Source organism: Myotis davidii, unplaced genomic scaffold, assembly GCF_000327345.1.
Source record: "Myotis davidii unplaced genomic scaffold, ASM32734v1 scaffold560, whole genome shotgun sequence".
Lineage (NCBI taxonomy): Eukaryota > Metazoa > Chordata > Mammalia > Chiroptera > Vespertilionidae > Myotis > Myotis davidii.
In genome coordinates this window covers 2,502,456-2,525,690 of record NW_006294418.1, presented here as the reverse complement: position 1 = coordinate 2,525,690, position 23,235 = coordinate 2,502,456, and the positions used below count along the sequence as shown (strand labels likewise).

At 35.7% G+C, this 23,235-nt stretch overlaps 1 protein-coding gene across 1 annotated transcript in view; it reads right to left on the bottom strand.

The window, feature by feature from the left end:
• ARHGAP15 (Rho GTPase activating protein 15) overlaps nt 1-23,235 on the bottom strand; it is a 701,147-nt gene that overhangs the window by 342,089 nt on the left and 335,823 nt on the right. The window contains exons 7-8 of the mRNA XM_015567142.1: nt 10,207-10,305; nt 8,561-8,690 (exon numbers count right to left, since the gene is read on the bottom strand). Coding sequence (XP_015422628.1) covers nt 8,561-8,690; nt 10,207-10,305 — 229 coding nt within the window. The remainder of the gene's footprint in view (nt 1-8,560; nt 8,691-10,206; nt 10,306-23,235) is intronic.

Below are 23,235 nucleotides of genomic sequence, written 5' to 3'. Positions count from 1 at the left end.
GCATACATTTTTAAAATATGGTGTTAAACTAGATTTTTATAAATAAGTTGACCTTAAAAAATTATTCGCAGAGCCTTCTAAAATTGATTAAAACTACTATTTTCCTTTTTTGCATATTACAAAGTTTCTCCTTTTTTCTTACTCTAATAGAGCCTTGAAAATTCTAAGAGGCCATAAAAGGGCCTCAAGAGTAAGTATGAATAAGAATAATACTTTCAAATAAAATAGGAGGTTAGAATTCATGACAGAAATATTTCCCTAGTTTAAAAGATATTGAGAAGGCATTAACTTTAAGCAAAGGGACTACCAGGATTTTCCATTTCCCCTTCCCCAAGATCTTAGTCATTTAAATAAACCACCTATTTGTACATGATTCTTGTAGGCACAGTATATGAGACCTGCATAAAGTATACTATTGCTTTACAGTTATAAGAAATCGAGAGAGAGGTATAAATAGTGATCTTAAAATAGCAAACTAGTTCAAGTAGTCAGGATAAATAAATAATCTACTATTGTTTTTCAAATAAGTTTCAGAAATTCCATCCTCATTTTTAGCACCGAATGAAAAGTATATTATAATGGTCACTTGAATATCCTCATTCATTCATTTACTGCTTTAACATTGCACATTCCTGACCCTTCATCAACACAGGGGTTAGGGATGTTGACTCCCATAGTAAAAAATCCATGTATAGCTTTGACTCCCCAAAAACGTAACTACAAATAGCCTACTGTTGACCAGAGCCTTCTGATAACATATACAGCCAATCAACACATATTTTGTGTATTATATGGATTATATACTTCATTCTTCAATATAAGTAAGCTAAAGAAAAAATATTATTGAGAAAATAGTAAGAAAGAGAAATGCATTTGCAGTATTTATTGAAAAACATTTGCATACAAGTGGACCCACACAGTTCAAAGCCTTGTTATTCAAGGGCCAACTGTACTCTCAGACATCATCAAGCCACTCTGCTAGGTGCTGATATAAAGGCAAAACAAACAGAGTCCTTTTCAGACTCAGGCAATTCAGAATAGACAAAGAGCCAGCTATAATTATCTTGTTATAACACACTTTAGAAATTGCTATGTTAAGATATAGATTGAATATTACAGGAAAATTGAAAGGATCACCTAACTTACCACAGAAGTCTGGGTGTTTCCTAAGGGAGGTATGGCCAAAGTTGAGTCTTTTGGGATGTTAATTTAGCAGAGAATACAGCATTATAAGCACTATTTCCCTGGAACATAACTCATGGATCAGGGTGTGATGGGGAAAAACTGGAGAAGGGAATATAGGTCATAACGAGCTTTGTACTGAGGAACTTAAACTTGAGCCACTCCAATGCAGTAATTTGATTAGAATTCGTTCTGCACCTTTGACTTCAGCTTTGGAGGACCCCATCTCTGGTGGCACCAACCCAGTCCTATATTTACTATGAGGGGATTGCATCTGTTATTTTGCCTCTATTTTTTAGACCAATTACATTTATATATAAAAAATGAATGTAGTTATTTATTTTAGGGAAATTGGGTAGCAGAAGTATTTGGCTTCAGGTTCTATTTAAAAAATCAAGTAAAGATTAATTGACAGATTGACTCAATACCTCTCCTACTTTGGGATGGAAGAAATACCTGATTTTCTTTACATGGATGTGACCTTTACTATGAAGAGAAATAAACTTGTTTTCAAAAACAATCTCATAGTTTATATGTTTACAATCAATATTTTTTTCTAAGTATACTATTAGGCTTATTTGGGATACCCAAATAAATGCACTAAAAAGCAAATTACTTTCTCTTAGGATTTTGAAGAACAGTAGCATTTTTCCTATACCGCGGAAACAAAAGGAATACACCAAACAAATCCTGTATACATAAGCATGTGATCATTACATTCAAAGGAATGTTTTTCTCTGCACAGGGATTCACTGTCAGAATGCCTCAAACCTCATGTTTAACTAAAATACTTTAAACTTGATATGACAAGAGTGAAAAGATATTATATGCCTAACTTTACAAGTAAATGTTAATATATGCCTATTCTAGAGTCATAGAATAAACAGAGGAAAACTTTCAGAGGAGATCAAAGAGCATTTTTTCTATTGTTTACAGTCACAGTAGTGTATTAATGCTAACGAAATATTGCTCGAGAGTTAGAGCAAAGAGCCCTCTGGATTTGGCCTGTTATTGAAATAAAAATGCCATTTGACCTAATGAAATGAGAAATTGATTAAATGCAGTTCATCTAAGGGTAAATATGGTCACCAAGTTACCGCCAGGGTCAGGAGGAGATGGGGTGATCTAGTGTTTGAGAGCTGATGGGGTTAGATAGACTCTCAGAGTGGCTGAGGCTACAAGATACATGACAACGGACACCCACAGGTCAGAAGGCAAGATCATCCCCTTGGATGGGAAAGAAGAGATTAATCAGAACAGTCTTTGCTCAGCTAATAACAAAGTCCTATCCAATGATTCATGGAAAACTGAATGTTTTAAAGAAGCTCCAATCTCTGGGTCCCAGGAAAGCTGGGATTGCTGCTATCTGGGGAACACATTTCAAAGCAATCGCTGTGGTCACACACATCAGTGAAGCCAGGGACCTTCATGAATAACATTGTTTTGACAAAGTAATTCAGATGCCTGATTATCAAGTGTGTGTCTAATCTTTACTTGTTTTTTTCTCATGATGTTTAAATCCCTCAGCTTTAGCAACATGAATTTTTATTTAGAACTTGACATTTTTCCTCACAAACTGGAATATTTTGAAATAAAAACTTCCCTTAACTTGGGGAACACAATACAGAAGAGAACTGACCCTCACTGTTCCTCAGATATTTGTCTGTCTTATAACTAGTAAAATAAACTTATTTACTCTTACACTTTATTGCAATCATTTGTTTTCTCAGGGGGATATTTTATGAAACTGGTGCCAGGGTGGCAATATTGATTTTAAAAAAATCTGATGGCTGACCATCCTAGCCAAATCAGAAACCTTTGTCTCTTCGACAACACAATAACCATAATTTGGACAGAAATTAAAAGCTTTTTGTCTTTTTCAGGTAAGATTTATTCTATTTCTTTAGCACTAGATGTAATTTATTCCTGCTAGTTTAATATTGTCTTTATTTTCTTGACAGATGGCTTATTCATCTTATTATTTCCATGCACTGGCAAGATTAGTTTGTTTTAAATAAAATACTTAAGAAGAAGAAACTTTAAAATTTGTATTTATGTGAGTCTACAGAACAGGTTTCAGAATATGTGTTTAAAACAATTGATAATTACATATTTATCCAAGACACTCATATGACTTTTCCATTTGGATAATAATAAACACCTTATAAATTTTCTTAATTGCATAATTACCATAAAGGTCACAAGAAATAAATATATTGGCTTTTGGGGGAAAAGTAGGAAAACAAGTTCTTCAATATTTTATATTTAAAGAGGTAAATGTGACTCATATTCAGAAAATTTGATCTTTTCTTAAAAGTTTTGCAACCACAATTAGAAAATATGTATATTCTCTTATTGAGTTATGAACATAAGTAATGCCGTGTGTGTGTGTGTGTGTGTGTGTGTGTGTGTGTCTGTGCGCGCGTGCACGCGCACGTGCGCACATGTGTGTGGACTCCAGTTTTTAATTTGTGAAACTTTTCCAAACATACTAAAAACAATAACATCATGACCATTTATATAGACACCACCTAGATTCATCAAATGTTAACATTTAGGACAATGCCAGACTGAATCTGTCATTACACACATTTCTGATAAGAAACATCTGCCCTTGCTGAGGATTCATTCCCACCCATGCTGCCTACACTTCCTCCCAAATCCTTTTTCTCCGTATCCACTTTTTCTTCTGCCTGGGAGATGCAGCATCTCCTCACTGCCACCACTGGAGATTTTTAGGGTTCTGGATCCTCCTAGCCAAAGCCAATCTGAGGATCTTAATTGCTTTGGTGGAGCTGATGCAGGAGTAGAGGAGAAAGAAAAGAAAACCAGATGGAAAGCAATGCTACTGGGAGGGCTTAGCTCCTAGGGTCAGCAGGGCAACAACTCAGAATGAGCTGTTCCCCGGAAACAACATCCTAAATGATTGCATAAGGTTTAAGTGTGCTTTTGTGGCTTGTACATGGTTTCCTTCTGAAAATATGTTGAGTTTTGAGCAACCAATTTACAATTGGATTTTGAGGACATAGTCTACTTGTAGTTATAGATGACCAGTATTATCATTATTTAGACTACTACAGAAATTAACTGCTTTCTCAAGCAAACTTATTTTCACTTGGCATGACCACAATTTCTTTGCAGGCACATTTTTAAACAAAGACATCATTAAAGATTCACAAATGTTTTTATTTTCTACATTGTATAAATATCTCAAACAAATTTTTCCATTTCTATCTTTACCGTGCAGTCTGGTACATATACCCTGATTACACACATTACTAAGGTTATCAAATTGGAAATCCATATCTAAATACTTTTAGGATTTCACCCAGAACACATTTGTGTTTTTTATGATAATGTAATAAAAAGGCGGATAAAAGAAAACTCATTTTCTTTTAGTTCTCTTGACTTTTGATGTTATTCTTCTAACTAATATTCATTTTGGGATGCTTATTTATAATGCTAAAATGTTGATTTTATATAAAAGTAATCATTACTGTTTAGAAATTGATTAACATGAGGTATAGTACCCTTAAAGCATAAAGTAATACAAACACATTTTTAAAAAATAAATAAAAGCGCATGTGAGTGAAATAAAAAAAATTGTTGTGCATCTTCAGGTATATCTATTAATGAAAATGAATAAACGACAGCTATGTGTAAAGAAACAGTGAAATGGCTAGATGCTGAATCGTTTCCATCAACTGGAACTTCTTAAATGACATGCTCTTCTGGGTATAAAAGAATCAAGAGTATCTCTTGGCTCCCTTCTATTTCCTGGTGTGCTGCTCCCAAGAATGCCCTGGCTGCCATTTTCACCTGGGGAGTCGCCAGGGGAAAGACCAGCTGCTCATATTTAGATTTTTGCAGCTATGGCTCCCATTTCCAGTCCTGGCTCCTTTCCCCTATTTTCTCTACACTCAGGGAGAGGATGTCAAGTATATATGCCCTGCTCCAATCTTCCATCAGGCACCACCCTTGGCTCATGCCCTATTTTGGTGCCATCTGCTTGGGGACATAGAGGATAATAATAAGAGCATTTACTTATTGAGTGCCTGCTGTGAGCTAAGTATTTACATATCTAATTTCAAATTCTCACATGATCCTGCAAGGACAATATTAAACCCATTTTTATAGATCTAGGCAGTGAAGCCCAGAAAAGTTATGAAAACTCTCCAAGGTTATCTGATGCAGGCTTTATATTTGAGACTTCCTCTTTGCCATCAGTGGAAGACTTGGAAAAAGATGTTAGCATTTTCTTTGATTGACTCTCCACTTTCCATAACAGCCATCCCTGGAGAGCTGCTCTCCCACTCTCATCCCATGCTGGTGTCTTGAATTTCCCACAGTGATTTGGCCCTTACATTGAATTTTCCGGCTTCTTGTCTGTTAGACTCAACTGATATCTTAAAATATGTGATTAGTACTTAATAGTGTTGGCAGGTTAGAATCATATTTTAAAAAGGAAAGTATATTTAAGCACTTAACTTTCTGAATTCACGCATTGAGAGTGCCTATTTTTTCCCATGTTCTACAGGGAAACTGGACAATTAAATGACCACCTGTTAGCTGCTAATGATGCTCACATGCCTTTAAGAAAGTAATTCTGGCTTTATCTGTCTACAATCTTGGCAACAAAACTCGTGGGAACATCAAGGGCACAGGAAGCCAAAGGCAGCAAACTGACAATGTAGTTTGTGCTTGGACTACTAATAAGGAAGGAGATAGTGTGAATCTCTAATTCTACATAATTATTTAATCTCAAAAGGGTGACATAAAACAGAATGCATGTTTTAAAAACCTAAGTTTGGGTGTTCAAATCTAGGACTGAGATCAGAGGAGTTTCACACAGCATATTTCCTACTTGAAAAAAAATATACAAAAAACACTAATATAAAACATGCTAATCACTATTTCAAATGCATAGTCTGATTTGATACTGTGTGGGTGGGTCAATCATTATGCCTTTCAAATGAAAATGAATACATAAATACTGAGTAAACTTAATTCAAAGTAATAGGTGGCTATTAACCTTATCCTATGTTCCAAGAAATATGCTAGCCCTAACAAAGGCTTACAACTATAAATAGCCACCAAAACAAAGAAAAGGAGCATTTTCTAAAATTAGGGGTAGCATTAATGAGTAAATGACCCTTTTATTTTAATAGTAAAATCAAAGTCCAAAGGAAACATCTGGTTTTAATTCTTTTGCTAATGTGCTTTTTGGTCCCTGTTTAAGTTTACTGATCTCTATGGATCCCATTTTAATATACTATTTCCATTAAGTCAAAGGTTGATGAACTAAATTTACTAAATTTCTCTTCAATATAGTGTAATGGTTAAAATCATAGCCTCTAATATCAGATTGCTTAACTTTGAAAATTGTCTACATAACTTGATTTTTGTATAAGTTGTCTTAATTCTCTGTGCTTCAGATTCCTCAGCTATAAAGTAGGATTAATAATAATACCCACTTCATTGGGTTAGTGAGATGATTAAGTCAGTATAAGACAACACTTAGAACAATGCTTGATGAACACTAAGTGCTCAATATGTCCTAGCTATCATGATTTTTGAACTGCAAAGGAAATTATGAATTGAAGGTCATTATACAATTAGGTACATTTTGAATCGAATAGAGTAAATCATATGTGTCTCTTGCCAATAAACACATAAATGTCTCTCTCAATTAAAAATAAATTCTAAAGAGGAGTAGGTGGTAATCTGTCTGTAGGAAATCTCCCCCCATCCCCCAGTATCATCTTAAAACATTTCAGGTGACTATTAATGAACAAAGAATCCATTTGCCTCAATGTTTCTCAAACACGATTTTACAAATCTTCATTTTTTCCAGAGCTCCAAGCTTTAGAAATGTGTCAAGGTTTCCTCTAAAGCAGCAATTATATCTGAGATTCCAGATCTACTGATAATTTCCTCATACATCCTTTATATATACTTCAAAATGGTTATATAATTAACATTATATACTCACAATTTAATTTTAACTATAAAACATTACCTTATCTGATCCCATATGAAGTAAAAGGGGACAGTTACCAGAAGTTAAAGGGAAATGTTCAAATAAGATAACTACAAACTGTACCATCATATAGAAGAATCTTTTAAAATTGAATTGCTAACTCTCCACAACATATTTGCAAAGCAATATGAAGTTCAGGACATTAACACTGATCATGTTAAAATCTAACTTAACCCAGTTAGCTAGCTAAATATGTATCTAGAAGTTGGTTAAATTATGGTTCAGTTCTTAAAATAATGACTTAATTTTGAAAGGGTAAATCTACTTGAAATTGTACTACTATTTCTATATTTTAGGCCCCTAATTTATTTAGCTTTGGAAGATATGTTATTACATATACATAACTTTCCTCTTCCTTGAATACACACACACACACACACACACACACACACACACACACACACGCATACATACATACCTATCTGGTACATATCTAGATATTCTTAGCATCCCTTCTCTATTACTGAATTCTCCCTAAATTCAAAAGGTTGGGATATAACTACACTGCACTTTGGTCCAAAGAAATGGCCGAAAAATGGTGTATCAGAAGAAATGGCCGAAAAATGGTGTACCAGAAGATTGAGGTGGCCCAGTGGATGATCCAGGGAAGGTACTATAGTTTTTAAGACTTTGGGAAATTGGTTTTCTCTAATTCCAAAGATATCTGCTTCTTCTTTTAGGAGGTTGAGACTCAAATCAACTCTATGAGATAAGTGTACCTGAAACCTTTCAAAAAACCCCTTTTATTGAGGAAGAAGCATGTTGGGAAAAATTAAGAGATGTACTCAAGATCAGGATATAAGTGGTGAGATTAGACCTTTTAACCCCAAGTTCATTCCTTTTAGAATATTAGAACTACATGTGACCTTAGAGAACATCTACTTCACATTCCATATTTCTAAATCTTTCTGGTGGTCTGAAAGTGTAGAAAGTTGCAGTTTGTTGGCTTAAGTTAGGCCAAATGTTATTGGTCACTCATACATCGTTTACTGGATGGAAATCAAATAGTCAGCGTACCAAGGTTTGAAGACGCTTGACATTTCCCACTCTTAAAATCAATCACCAATCTGAACACAATGGCTATTTCTCAGAGATTTAGGTATTGGTGTAAGTGAAGACAGGGACCTTGGGACAATTATTTTCTGAAAAGGCATTACCAACAATGATGTGAGCAAAATGTCCACACTGTCCTCCCGTGCACGGATCCCTGGCCAGGAAATGGCCACACATCGGTCATGGGTAGTATGAGTTTGGCTCAAATCTCATTTTAATGTATTTATATTTCATACGCATTGCATTTTGACCAAGTTAACATGAGCAAGTTAGAAAAATACTTACTTAAAGATTTTCTGTGCTCTGGTTTCTGTTCTTTTATATCATTATCGTAATGACTTAGCAATTCAGTACTGGAGGATCTCTGGATTTTGAATAATTCCAGGTTTCTTGATGGAGTGCTTGTATCCTTTGGCTAGAAACACCAAACAATTAGCCAGAAAAAATTTAAAAGGAAGAAAGAATTTTAAAAAATAATTTGGGGATCTATTTTGATGTTAAATTTAAAAGGATATTTAATATAAGATAATTATTTTTGGGATGGGGCCCTCTAGAGCCAAGCCTAACATTCAAATTTATAGCAGTTATACATATGGTGCTTACTAAATCCTGTGCATTATCCTAAGCATTCCACATGCGTTAACTCAATTACTCATCACAGCAATCCTATGAGGTAGGTATTCTTATTATTATTATTACTTTCCAGACAAGGAAACTGAAGCCAAAAGAGATAAGTAATTTGTCCAAGGCCACACAGCTAGTGAATGATAGAACCAGGATTCAAACTCATGCAGTGTGACTCCTGAGTCCTCCCATAACGACAAACTATGTGCGAGTGTGTGTGTGTGTGTGCTTGTGCATGAGTGCACGTATGTGTATGTGTGTGTGTGTGTGTGTGGGGGGGGGATGGGGCACAAGCACTCATACCTGACTGGAAAAGAACATATATTAGAGATGGAGTAAAGTCACTTTGTTAATTTTTGTTTTAAAGTTTTAGTCTGAAATCAAAATCATATAATGGGAGACAGCATCATGAGCAAACACACCACACATAAAATGTATTTTCCTCTTGTATACCTTATTAAAAGCTCTCAAAAATATTTCTCCCTCAAGATTTTGCAAATATTAGTGTCCTAAAATTAGATGTTTGGTCTAGAATTAGTATAAAATTAGTAATTTTAAATAATTTGACTATTTTTTTAATATATGTCTTTATTGATTTCAGAGAGGAAGGGAGAAGGAGAGACATAGAAACATCAATGATGAGAGAGAATCATTGATCGGCTGCCTCCTGCACACCCCCTACTGGGGGTCGAGCCCACAACCCAGGCATGTGCCCTTGACTGGAATCGAACCTGGGACCCTTCAGTCCGCAGATTGATGCTCTATCCACTGAGCCAAACCAGCTAGGGCTAATTTGACTCTTTTAAAAACATACTCTGAATGTGTGATTTAGGAAGTTCTAGTTATGTAATTTTCATGAAAAGAACAATCTAACTTAATTGAAAGAACAATGAAAATCGGTACTCAGGATTATTATTTACTGGTATTAGAACAGTGATATGGGCTTCAAAACATTGATATTTATTTTCAAGAATATGTGTCACAGACTGCATTAACTGAAAATGTAAAAATTCAGTAGTTATTAAGCACTTGTGTGCTTTTTACAGTCTCCAGTAGATGAATGTCCATGTTATTTTATTAAAAATATATGAATGCCCTGTATTTTTGAAAGAATGAAATTCAGTGAAATTTATATCCACAAATCCTGTTTGCTGAAATGTTTTTAGTGGACTCTGTTTAAACTTAAAATAATTTAATATCTCTCAATCCATAGGATCCACTTAAATGTGTATGTTATATGCCTACATGATAAGATTTAAATGACTATGTTTTAATTAATAAAGGTAACAGCCAAAACAAATACATACCAATCTGTCAATTGCATTTTTGATAGCGTGGAACCAATCCAATATGATGAAGTCAATATCTGACTGTAGAAGGAACTCATTTCCTGATGCTGTTGTGATCTGAAAAAAGAAAAAAATTGACAGGTAAGCAAACCAAATAAAATAGATCTCTTATAGTTTAAAAAATATGAATCCTTTTTTTAAACAAAAAACACACACTTCAATACACTGAAATATTTTCTTGTATTCCAGTAATTGTCTTTCTGGGAACTGGGAGACTAGTATCATTTTGAATTGCTCACTATAAACTGTTTTTTTCATGTCATAACAAATACATTATTGTTTTCATAATAGAACGATTAACTCAGAGTAGTTCTAAAGCTGAATTACTCCAACTCAAGGAGAAGCAAGCCAGGAAGTTCAGAATAATGCAGACAGTATCCACTTAAGTCAGAGCCTCAGAAAAATGTACCCGGGTGTGTCAGAATTCATTCTGCACTTTTGGCTCTTTCCTGTTTGTCTTTTTTAAATCTAATAGTATCTCTACATTTGATTTCCTTTTATAGAGGGCTCTAAAACAGACTACTTACCAAAGAGACTAAATGCAGACTTTTCTAAAAGGTTATTCAAATGAATAACATTTGGATATTTCTACTTTCCTATCATAAAGACCTATCAGAAATTAATAAAGGACCAACTTCCCCACCACAGGAGTGTATTAGAAATAGAAGTTTATTTACATACTTGAACCTCTCATGGAGAGTATTTATCAAATGAACATTCCCATTCCAGACTCTCTGGGCTGTTAAATAGATGGCAATATTTAACATGTAACTATGTGTTTTTCATTTCAGCGGATCTTTTTCTCCCAAGAACTGTGAGAGAGAGGATGGGACCCTATAGGAACAGAGCAATGCTCTTGATTTCACACATAAAGGGCTACTTAGCGAAGAATTGGATTAGAGTGGTTGTGGGCATGCTTTCTGCATTAGGCCATCAATCTGAACTGTGCAGATTTTCCCTTTGTTTTATTGACTTTTTGTTTCAACAGGAAGATGAACATTTCCCGGCTGCTGTCACCCATCAAGCGAGGCTTCAGAGGTTTAGAGGACTGACATTTCAACATCCTGAATCAGGAGCTAGTCACCTCTCCTCAGCCCGACTTGCTCTAAATAGGAGGTGAACACTGCAGTGTGGCACAGGTTCAGGAAATCACAAATCATGCTTCAGGCTGTCTCCATAATTCTATCATTAAAGTGACAATTATTACCCTGAATAGCTCACTCTGAAGGTTTCAGTGATTCTTATGGCAACATTTAATAACAATGGTCCCAGGGTGTTAAAGTAATCTTCGATTACACATATACATAAATATTCATTTGTCATTTATTTTTAGAAAAACTATATAGAGATGCAACATCACTCAGTACTGAAATGAAACCATTCTTAAGGGAGATGGATTCTAACATTTCACAACTGTAAGGAGAGAGGAACTACCCAAACTATACGCAATTATGAAAAATCAAAGTTTAGAAAATAAGAGTAAATGAATTACCCACACTAGACTTGACAGATCACCAGGGCCAATCACTTTATTTATTGTTTAAAGCAAAATTGCATGTAAGATTTGGGATGGCTCAAAGCAGCCCCCAAATCATCTTCTGGGGTTTTTTCCTGGTTGTTGTTTTTTAAATAAATTTTGTTTGTTTGTTTTAACATATTTTTATTGATTTCAGAGAGGAAAGGAGAGGAAGAGAGAAACAGAAACATCAATGATGAGAATCATTGATTGGTTGCCTCCTGCACACCCCACACTGGGGATCAAGCCTGCAATCTGGGCATGTACCCTGACTGGGAATAGAATCATGACCTCCTGGTTCATAGATTGATGCTCAACCGCTCAGCCACACTGGCCAGGCTAGTCTTTTTTACGTATCTAGTAAAACACAGTTAAGCTGATGTTTGCCTAATTATCTAAACACCCTTGCAATGTTATTTACTTCCATAAAATCCCAAATGTTTACTTTATAAAATCTTTCCACAGAAATAGTAATCTAAAAATATAAGGTCACTTCTAATTAACCCAAGAAAACTAGTAATGTCCTCAGCCTCTACCTTAATTCCTAATCTACATGTAAAATATTTTGGTTATGTATGTGTTATATCATATCACAATTTGTTAGCATACAAAAAGAAAAATATGTTAGCCCAAACATAATCTACAATATATTTCCCTGCCATTATAAATAAACCATTATTGAAATTATAAAAAATATATAATTAGATTTCCTGCATCCTGAAGGTTTCAGAAAGGGCCAATATAGTTCAGTTCCCAGGCTAGTAAGTTCAAACAGTGATAAAATATAAGTACTAAGCAGGGCATTTGCATTTTTGGTGCATTTTATATAATGGAAAGGAGATCTTTTACTGCTAAAACAACCACAAGCAAAAATGAATTTTAAAGGTTTCTTTGTCCAAACATTTTACTGCATTAATCATACATAATCATTGATTTATTAATTCATTTTGGGAAGCTAGATCAGAACTATATGAATGCAATTTCTTCAAAACATACTGTCAGAGAGATACAGTTCACTTCCTTCCTACTGTCTTCCCACTGATCTTTTGAGTTACTAGACAGTCTGGAGAAGTCTGCTACTGCTCTCTACAGTTTAAAAGCATCCACTTCTTAATTACAGTCAGTAATTGACTGTTCTGTTCCATCCCAGTCACTCACAGGAAAGCAGTTTCAAAGTCTTTGAGTGGCAAAACCCACTTAATTCAGGTTCTCCATCCACTTTTTTACATTACCTCTTTAAGTTTTCTGACAAATGATTTTCTTAATCATATTAGAACTTTGAACAATCAATTTTTCAACACTCTTGGGGGAAAAAATACATCAGTAAAGAACGTTAGTTTTGACTGCACCTTTTGATTGAACAACCCCTGATGACAATCAAAGTGATGTAGAACTAATAACAGACATAGACTATTTGATATTAAGCCATACTAATGTATTCTTTTAATAACATGTTTTGCTTAAGTGACAGATCCTGGGGTGAAGAGGATAAAGACTTAACAGGAAATATAGTAAGTTTAGGCAAGAGCTACTGGTTTCTATTTTGCTTAGAAGCCTTTAGACAAATATCTCTTGAAACCCTTTTTCTCCACCAAATTCAATTTGTAAGGGATATATCTTGGCACCAAAGCAATCTTAATGAAATATGCTAATTGTAATAATAGCTACCTTTAAATACCTGTCTGGGGAAATTTGCCCCAAACATTTTCACACTAAAAGAATGATCCATCTGAATTCTTGTTCATAACAAATGTATGCTTAGCAAATTATACAAGCATGTCCACTGGACAAATGTCTAACAAACACATTCCTTAAGTCATTTTGGTATTATAATTCAATAATAGTTTTCCCTTGTGCTAAGAACCTTGGTCTGTGTCCTGGCTTGGTTCCTCAGAAGATGGAGGAGGGATAACCCACCTCCAAACTGCACTGAGAAGACAGGAGAAAAAATAGGTTTTTAGGCTTTCATTAACAAATGTAATATTATTGTATTAATTGAAAAATGCCTTAAAGGAGTTTTAACAAGTAACATTTATGTTTATTGAATATTGTCAATTAACTGTCAACCTTGCCAATATGGTGCTGGCAATTAGTCTTTCCTATGTTAGATTTTCTTTTCCTCACCTGAGGATACTCTTATATTTATTTTAGTGACAGGGGAAGAGAGAGGGGGAGAGAGAGAGAAACATTGATGTGAGACATTGATCAGTTGTCTCCTGTACACTCCCAGATTGGGGATTGAACCCACAACCTGGGTATGTGCCCTGACTGGGAATCGAACCCATGACCCTCCAACCAAGTGAGCCACCCAGCCATGTTAGATTTTAATTTAAATAAGAAAGTAATATGTAGAATGGTATTTATGCTATTAAAATTTTAATGCTTCGATTTAGCAGAATAGGAAAAAATCTTTTCTAGAACTTCACATTTTTTTCTGACTATAAGAATAATTGAATTTATTATTTAGAATTGGAAAAATAAAAAATTAAAAAGCAAATTAAACCTATTTATAGGTTATAAAGTTAACATTGTAGACATTTTAATTTAGTTATTTGCAATCTTTTAAAAATAATAATCAAATAAAATCAATAATGGTCAATGGACAACTGTATACTATAGATAGATATCAGTAAAACATATTTGGTGGTTAAATATTGTTGGCTATTCTGTTCCAGTTGGCCTCAAATGCATATTGAGAGACTATCAGAGATGCAAGAGATAATGAGCAATATGTGTTCCCCTCTTTCATAGTAGCATTCTTCCTATTGTAGAATCAATCCCACAAACAATTATTTGTTTAGGAGACTGTGAGGATGTGTTTCTGACCAAACATTGCCCTAACTATCAAGAAGAACTAATTAAACACCCACAAAATCTAAGGCATATTGCTAGAAGCTAGGGATACACAGCCCCCACCCTCAAGAGCTCACAATCTGTTTGGATAAATAGGACATATGTATAAATAACAAAAGATAAACAACAACAGAAAATGGCCTATATAAAAGTCCCAATGTGAGTGGCACAGACAAGACTCACGTCAAGATTTCAGAGGATGGAGTAATTACTGAAGACACATTTACATCATGGAATTATGCATAAACTGTTGGTCATGATATGTTATTTGTTAAAGGTTGATTGTATCGGAACTTTAGTATATTAAGAATATGAACACTGCCACTTGGTATGCAAAGTGATATCAGCTTTAATGATCTCAAAGCACATAATAAACATCCTTCAAATGCAGCTCCCTTCCACTATCATAAAGTAATTTTGCAAATGAAGAAAATGAAGCAAATGAGAATGCCATTCTATCAAATTGGCATCATTTTAAATGATAGAATTAAGAGATTACACAGATCTTGATTTCTAGTTCACTAGTCCTCATCAAACAGTCATATACACTCAAGGACTCTCTGCATATGGAGAAAGGACCATGAGAATTTCAGCCTAGTTGTAAAATCTGGAATACAAACCTTAGAAAAAAGTTGCTTGTTTCTTTATTGTTATACTAAAAACAGCACACTTTTAAAAGATCCCCCAACAGCCTTACTCAGATTTATTCTTTCCCTTTTATTTCTCTCAAAAATTACCACTCTGCTGCAATGAAAAAGTTGTATCTAAAAGTGAATTGGAGCATCCCCCAAAACTCCTTAAGATCTTAGTAGAAAGGACTAAAACAACCTCACATTTGAACTAAATAACTTTCAAATTGTGCTTAGGGTCAATCTTTGAGTATAAACCCAAGGAGAGTTTATTCCACCTTAATGAAGCTAAAACTACATATAGGAAATGTGCAATAAAATATGCCAGGTATTGAAAGAACCCTAAAAATGTTAAATGATGTAGCTACAGTGATTTTACAAATAAGTGGATTACTAATTTAAAAGGAATAGAATTTAATTACTATTATTTTTGGAGACACTTTGGACTTCATAATGAAATCATTACATTTGAATTAGCGAATATAAAAAGTGATGTCAAAATATACTAAGTATATTTAAAATGCCTATAAATTATTTTTGTTATTAATTTTGGCCATATCTTTATTAAATCTAACAGCAAGAAATAGAGATATATATTTTGGCTACAAAATAGTGAGATATAAAGATATAACTTTGAAACAATAATAAATTTTTAAAAACCTTCATATTCACATAGTTTTTCATCTTGCATCACACTCCACATTTGATATAGCTGATCAAATGAAGGTTGTCATGGTTATACTATAATACTTAAATTACTTGGTCTCAAAGGTGTTTATGATCACCAAAGAAATTACATTATCAAGCAGCATGTCTGTCTCAAATTACAGTCAGGTCTGAGTAACTCCTAACATTTTTATTAACGTGTCGAGCACAGTTAACATAAAACTAAGGGTAAAATATCAGTTAGAAGTAAAAGGTCTTCAATTTGTCTTTCCAAAAATGTTACTTGTTAAAACATTTTGTGAGAAAGTATCTGCCTTGTGTTCCCAATGTTGCTAGATGTTAAGTAAATATATGCTGATTATAAAAAAATAAGTTGCTTTGGCAACTCTCTTATTAAAATGCATTTGCAACCCCCATCTGTCATGAAAGTTTTGAAAAGTTTGTTTACTTTGGCTAGCAGCCTTATCCAGGGTTACCCTAGCAAACAATGATAGCAGTCTTCAGAAGTTGTGTGAGGAACAAGCCACTAGGGATCCATTTTTGTTTTAATTGGCACACACACACACTTCTCTGGCCTGTCAAGAAGAACAAGCTAATGTGCATGGAGGGTCTTATATTCTCAGCTTTGGGGAGCAGTAAAGCTCCCTTTACTTAAGTAATTTAAATGATAGACTGCAAAAACTTTGCAAGTCAGAAAAATGTTTTATACTTTCTCAGGGAATATTTGTTTTAAGCAATGGAAAATGTTCTACATATCTAAAGATGTTGAACCTTATGTTATAATTACACTGTTTCTTCTGACTCTGTGAAACGTTCTTAAATCCACACGCTACTAAATGAGCCTGAGCAAAAACGGATCCTGCATTTCCACAGTTCCCCTTGTGTTAACAAATGTGCGTTCATTAGTTTCCAGATGTTTATTGGATATGTTTTCAATATGTTTGGAGTTGATTGATTTGCATGTACATGTATCAAAACCCTCAGTGGTGTCATCGTATCAAAATAACCTGCCCATGTAAGCAATTTCTTATTTAATGGAAAGTAAACAAATGTTGGACTACATACACGACAGATCTCAAGTGCATTCTGAAATCTAAGGTTTAAGGCCAACCTTTTAAGAAACAGTGATTTTTAATTGAAATTGAGCTGTACCTTTGACACCCAAGAAATTTGGTTCATGAATTCTTACAACACGGATTTGTTCTGCATAATAAAATCGGCCCTGTAGTGAACATTCACACCCCATATCACTTGTCCACTCTACCTTTCTGTTTATTAATAAAATACCCAACCCAAAAACCATTTCAAACAAAAACTCATGTTTATTCTTTCATCTGTGGTAAAATATTTGAAGCACTGAGAAACAGTCTTCTCAATATTCATGAAAGAATACTATCCAAGTAATTAGTAGATAGTTTAGCAGTTCCCACAGTTTTGCAGTCAGCTACACCAAAACTTTTGCCTGTGGTGCTCATATGAAAAACGACTGAAAAAGTGACTAATCGAAGCAGTTGGTGTATAAAGATACCAGCTTAGAGTTTTATTGCTGTTAATGTTAATTTTTAAACTTGGGGGGGGAGTAGTTGCCTCTAGATAAACTAATCATAGTGAGAGCTGTGTTCACTGGTATCTAGCACTCAATCAGTAACTGCCAAACACAGAACAGCTTCTAGCCTGAGCTATGTTGTTCACTGTGCAATATTACTCAGCTAGTCACATGGCATTTGGGAATTTGCTGCCCTCGTTACTTTTAAAGAAGAATGATTTTTATTACTTCTGTCATTTATTTAATGGACAACTTAAAATTTTTAACAAATACAAAAGTATAACATAAGCACACAATTTCTTTCCCCAAAGTATACTGGGTTGTTGAATATCCTCCTATATTTTTTTCACTAATTGATACACATTACTTATGTCTTTATACTTTAATGGTAATGTGTGTACTTTTATTCATTTAACTACCTATGTACTGTCATCATTTCCCACATGGATTTAAAAATAATATATTTTAGTCCCCTCACCTTCTTATCTATGTTTTCCTTTCTCTGAAATTTGGGTCTGGACATCCCATTCCTCTGCTTGCTATCATTCTAAGATTCCCCACAGCTATTATTCTGCAATGCAAACTGTTTAACTTCAGCCTGCCAGACCTGTGTGCTCTGCCACCTACCTGCTGGGTAGCATCCGCTCCACATTTCCCTCTGCATCTCTGCAATGCAGCCATCTACTACTTATTTCTTCCTGAGAGCAGGTTGCTTCCCTCGCCCAGAACCCTCTGACTTCCTCTAGCTTATTGTTAAAATCCATGTAAATGTGACCTTTACAGAACAGGGTTATTTGAAATAGATGTTCTCTTAAGTGCTCCCACGATGGCCTTCATCATAGGACACAGGGTCTGTATTGCAGTGCCCTGTGGGTTTCTCTGTTTCCCCCTCTACACTATAATCACTCTAAAGCCAAGGGCAATTTTGTTTACCCACTGAGTGGCTGCACAACCCACACCTAAGGGATACTAGTAATTAATAAATAAGCCTTCTCTATTTTATACATTCCAGTGAATGCATTATATCCTATTGTTTTAGATGCCACAGTATACTTAACTCATCCTCCTTTGTAATAAAATTTTGCAATACTTCACATGATCTCACTCATTTGTGGAATATAATGAACAACATAAACTGATGAACAAAAACAGATCTGGAGACAGAGAAGCATTGATCAGACCGTCAAACCTCAGAGGGAAGTTAGGGGAGAGTGGGGTTAAGGGGGTGAGATCAACCAAAGGACTTATATGCATGCATATAAGCCTAACCAATGGACACAGACACTAGTGGGGTGAGGGCATGAGTGGGGGGGAAGGATGGGGGAATAAGGACACATACCTTAATCCAGCGGTTCTCAACCTGTGGGTTGCAAACAATGAAAATACATCCTGCATATCATATATCTACATTACGATTCATAACAGTAGCAATATTACAGTTATGAAGTAGCAACAAAAATAATTTTATGGTTGGGGGTCACCACAATATGAGGAACTGTATTAAAGGGTCACGGCATTAGGAAGGTTGAGAACCACTGCAATCAATAAAGAAAAAAATTGAAGTAAATAAACAAATAAATAAAATAAAATTTTGCAATACTATTGTGTTCCTTCAAGCAATGTAAGTAGTATATAACTACTGGTAACACTTCTATCAGAGTAAAGAAGGCAATCCCTTTTGAAGATGAAGAACTGTAGTCCGAGACTGTATTTTCCCATACGTCATTAAGTTCTAGATTCAAACAATAGAGTGGGTCTGTATTTCAACACAGAAAGCTGGGATAGAAGGTTCTTGATTATATTCCAAAGCCACTATGTACTTTGCAGGGGTGATCTATGGTAGATCATCCAAGAATCTGACCTTACATGTGGACCTTTCTAAGTGAGAGTTGATAATATAGAAATTTAGAAACAAACTTAAGATTATCAAGAGTTAACACTTAGGTTAATGAATAAAGTCTTCAGATAATCTCAGTAAGGTGTTTATTGATGGTCCATCAATGTTGTAGTCATAAATTTCATGAAAGCACCATTAACATTAATAAATAATCAAGTGTGGAGGACAGGTGGCACTAGGTATATTTCCAATATTTTTATTTAGAATGAATTTAAGATGCAGGTACTGTTGCCATTAGTTAATTACTCACCAACGTCTCCTATTAATAAGTACTGGGATTGCACAAGAATAAAAGATGTTGCAGTATGTAAGTATCTCTGTGCTATTATAACATATTTGGCTATGATTATGAGTGTTTATAAAACATTCAAGAATTGTTCCATGTCTACTTACATTAATGAGAACACCTGTTAACTTTAGTGCTGTACAGACTTATTTGCATGAGATTCAGGCTTTTGCATACTGTACATCACTTTTTGAAACAATTAGATGCTTATAGAGAAATATAGCTAAGTGAAAAACAGCAGCTTGAATGCCTTCCGGCTCAAGACAATTCAACTCCAGGTTTCAGTGAAAAACAGAAATCTGCTGAATTACAATACTGCTAGTTAGAACTGAATGTAGGTGTACTTTATATGTTTTACATTTGGAGAGCAGAAGATACACATAAAAATCTGTGCTTTAATTTTCAGGTGAAATTACAGCCAACTGAGTTTTCAGACAAGGATGCCAAGCAGTGAGAGATGGCAATGCCGCCACAATGTAGATTCTCTATTATTTTGGGGAGCCTCTTATCCAAAAATGGTCTCTTTACCAGTTTCAGACAGCTGCATGATTCTGCAGACGAATGCCCACCTTGTGTTGTTTACAGCCCTTCACCATAGAGCCGAGATGACAGAGCTTAAAGGCCTGAAGGAGCTGAGGACCCCCCTGAATCCGTCACTTCGGGGCTGCTGGTCACAGCACAACCCAAGCCTTCCAACTTAGCAAAAGTACCATAATTCCCTATCAGATGCCAGTGAGTCTGCTTTATTCATTACTCAGAGGAAATAATAGGTCCCACTCTATTGACACGTCTGTCTGCCACTCCCCATAGGATGTGAAAGTGTCTGCGATTTAAATATTTTCAGTTATTGAAAGGGAGAACTTGCACAAATCTGTGGATTCACAGCCTCTATTATCATCATATTTAAGAGGTGCAATATTTACATCAAAATGACTCAGTTGGTGATATATGCTAAAGATAAATATGTATTTATGATCTGGAGGAGAAATGTGATTTATAACTACTTTGTCAGACATAAACAGAGTGCCTCTGTGCTGCTCTAGTAAATACAAACTAGATGAACTATTTGCACAGGATTAATGCCACTTTGACCTGGAAAATGAGGGGACTAAGAACTGCCCTTGGAGAAAGTGTGGACTGCAAGAAAGAATGGTATCTTAGCCCTAGCCGGTTTGGCTCAGTGGATAGAGTGTCAGCCTGCAGACTGAAGGGTCCCAAGTTCAATTCTGGTCAAGGGCACACGCCTGGGTTGCGGGCTCGATTCCCATTGGGGGGCATGCAGGAGGCAGCTGATCAATGATTCTCATTGATGTTTCTATCTCTCTCTCCCTCTCCTTTCCTCTTTGAAATCAATTAAAATATATTTTTAAAAAAGAATGGTATCTTATTTCCTTCTCTGATGCCTCAGTATATAGTCTGGGAAGAAGTAAAGTTCATACTATAGTCAAACCTTACTTTTGGTTTATGAAAATTTTGAAATTGTATTTAAGCAATAGCTTGACAATCTAGATTTTGTCCTCTATAAAACAGCATCATCATTCATTGAGGATGATAGACTAAGCCTATGTGTATTTAGGAAGTTCATGAATGAGAAAACATTTCTCTTTTCCCATGAACTATAGGTTTAAATAAATTGAAAATGTTGAAATTTTTATGGAAAAAATTTCAAAAACAATAATTTTGCATATTTGAGAAAATCCCTTACCATGTATTGAAAAGGGTTATCTTTTATACAAACATGAAAAAGTATCTAGCATTTCTAAACTATAATTTAGTAACACATTATATATATATATATAATATACATACACATAATACAATAATATATATTATTATATAAACATTACAATATATAACTTAATGGAATTAAAAAAAACATTTATCCTATATAATAAAAGGCTAATATGCAAATAGACTGAACGGCAGAACAACTGGAACAACTGAACAACCAAGCAGTGAGAGATAGCAGGGGGAGTGTGTGGAACATGGCGGGTTCTGGCCATGGAAAGAAGGTTAAGCAGGTGAGCAGGGCACCAGACCAAGGTGGGGCACCAGTCGCCATCATTGGGGTGAGCCTCTGGTAGTTACTGAAAATGTTTTGCTCCCACGTGTCGTGATCCTGCCTGGTGCTTGCACCTGCTGCTGGTGTCATCCCCACTTGCATCCGCTGCTGGCACCAGAGTCACCACTCACACCACTGCCAGCACCTGGTGCCGGCCCGGATCTCTTGGTGCCATCAGCGGGTGCAAGCAGGGCTGCCAGTCCCAATCACCCCTCAGGGCTTCTCCACCTCCCCCTGCTCCTGAGGGGAGATCAGAGCCAGCAGCCACCTCTCACACCCACTGCCAGCGCCGGCCCTGCTCTCACCAGCAGCTGGTGCTGGAGCTGTTGCTTGCACCCACTGCCGGTTCCCGGTGTTGGTCCTGATCACTCAGCACCACCAGTGGGTGCAAGCGGCAGCCCCAATTGCTTCATGCTTTCAGCAGGTGTGAATGGGGCCAGTGCTACCGTCAGCACATGGGAGCGGTGGCAGTGGGAGTGGGGCTGCGGGCAGACAGGTAACCAGGGGCTGCAGTGGGAGGAGCCAGGCTGGGGTGTGGAGGATGGGCCAAGACCCAATCATGTGCCTACTGCAGCCTTGCAGCCCACAGTTCCTTTCAAGTTGCACGAATTCGTGCACTGGCCCCTAGTGATTATATAATAAATAATAACATCAATTAATTGAGCAGCATGCCCCACCAATCTAGTAATGGAGACATATAACATCTAGAATGACACACCCATCACATGATGCTAAATGTATGAAGAAACACCTTAACATTCCTTACTTTCCCTCCCCACAAAATAATATTTTAGTTAGAAGTAGTAAAAATGCTAACTTTAAAAAATGTACATTGGCTGCATTATCAGTAGGGCTACTATATAATTTATTGTCTAAATGTAAATGTAACAATTTTGAAGGCAAAAGAGGTACAAACTATTAATAACTGCACCAGGACAATAGGTCTACTCTGTGTGTATTGGTACATATGGATCACTATTCATCACATACAACACTACAGAGCCGTTCAGCAACCACTGATCTTTAGTTGCTCAGTGAACACCCCCTGGAGTCTAATTCTAGGAACTATGAGGTATTTCAAAAAAGTTAGCAGTAACCTTTGTTTTTAGAAAGCTTAAAATCTACTGTGAAAATAGAAAACCAAGATGGAAAAACAATTAGGAAACAAGAATTAATTGTGATTCAAGATGGACATACATACTAATTTTTTAGGAACAAACCAAAGTTTCTCTAAGGGCAAATTGGAGTCCTCAAGGAAGAATGTTAGAGAAGGTACAAGGACAGATGGGTTTAGTGGGAGAAAAGGAGTGAAAGAGAATCACACAGTTGATGAGCAACTTGTACAAAGACTGGCAAGCACGAAAGGCTATGACTTCTCTATAGGGCATGAAGAGGCTGTTCCTAAGTCCTCTTCTGGGCTCGTCTCCCTGTACTAACCCTATAAATGGAGGTGGCATCAGCATTCTCTTGTAAGTCATGATTCTTCTCATGCAAGGACACACTCCTGAAGCACATCACCCACACCATTGTTG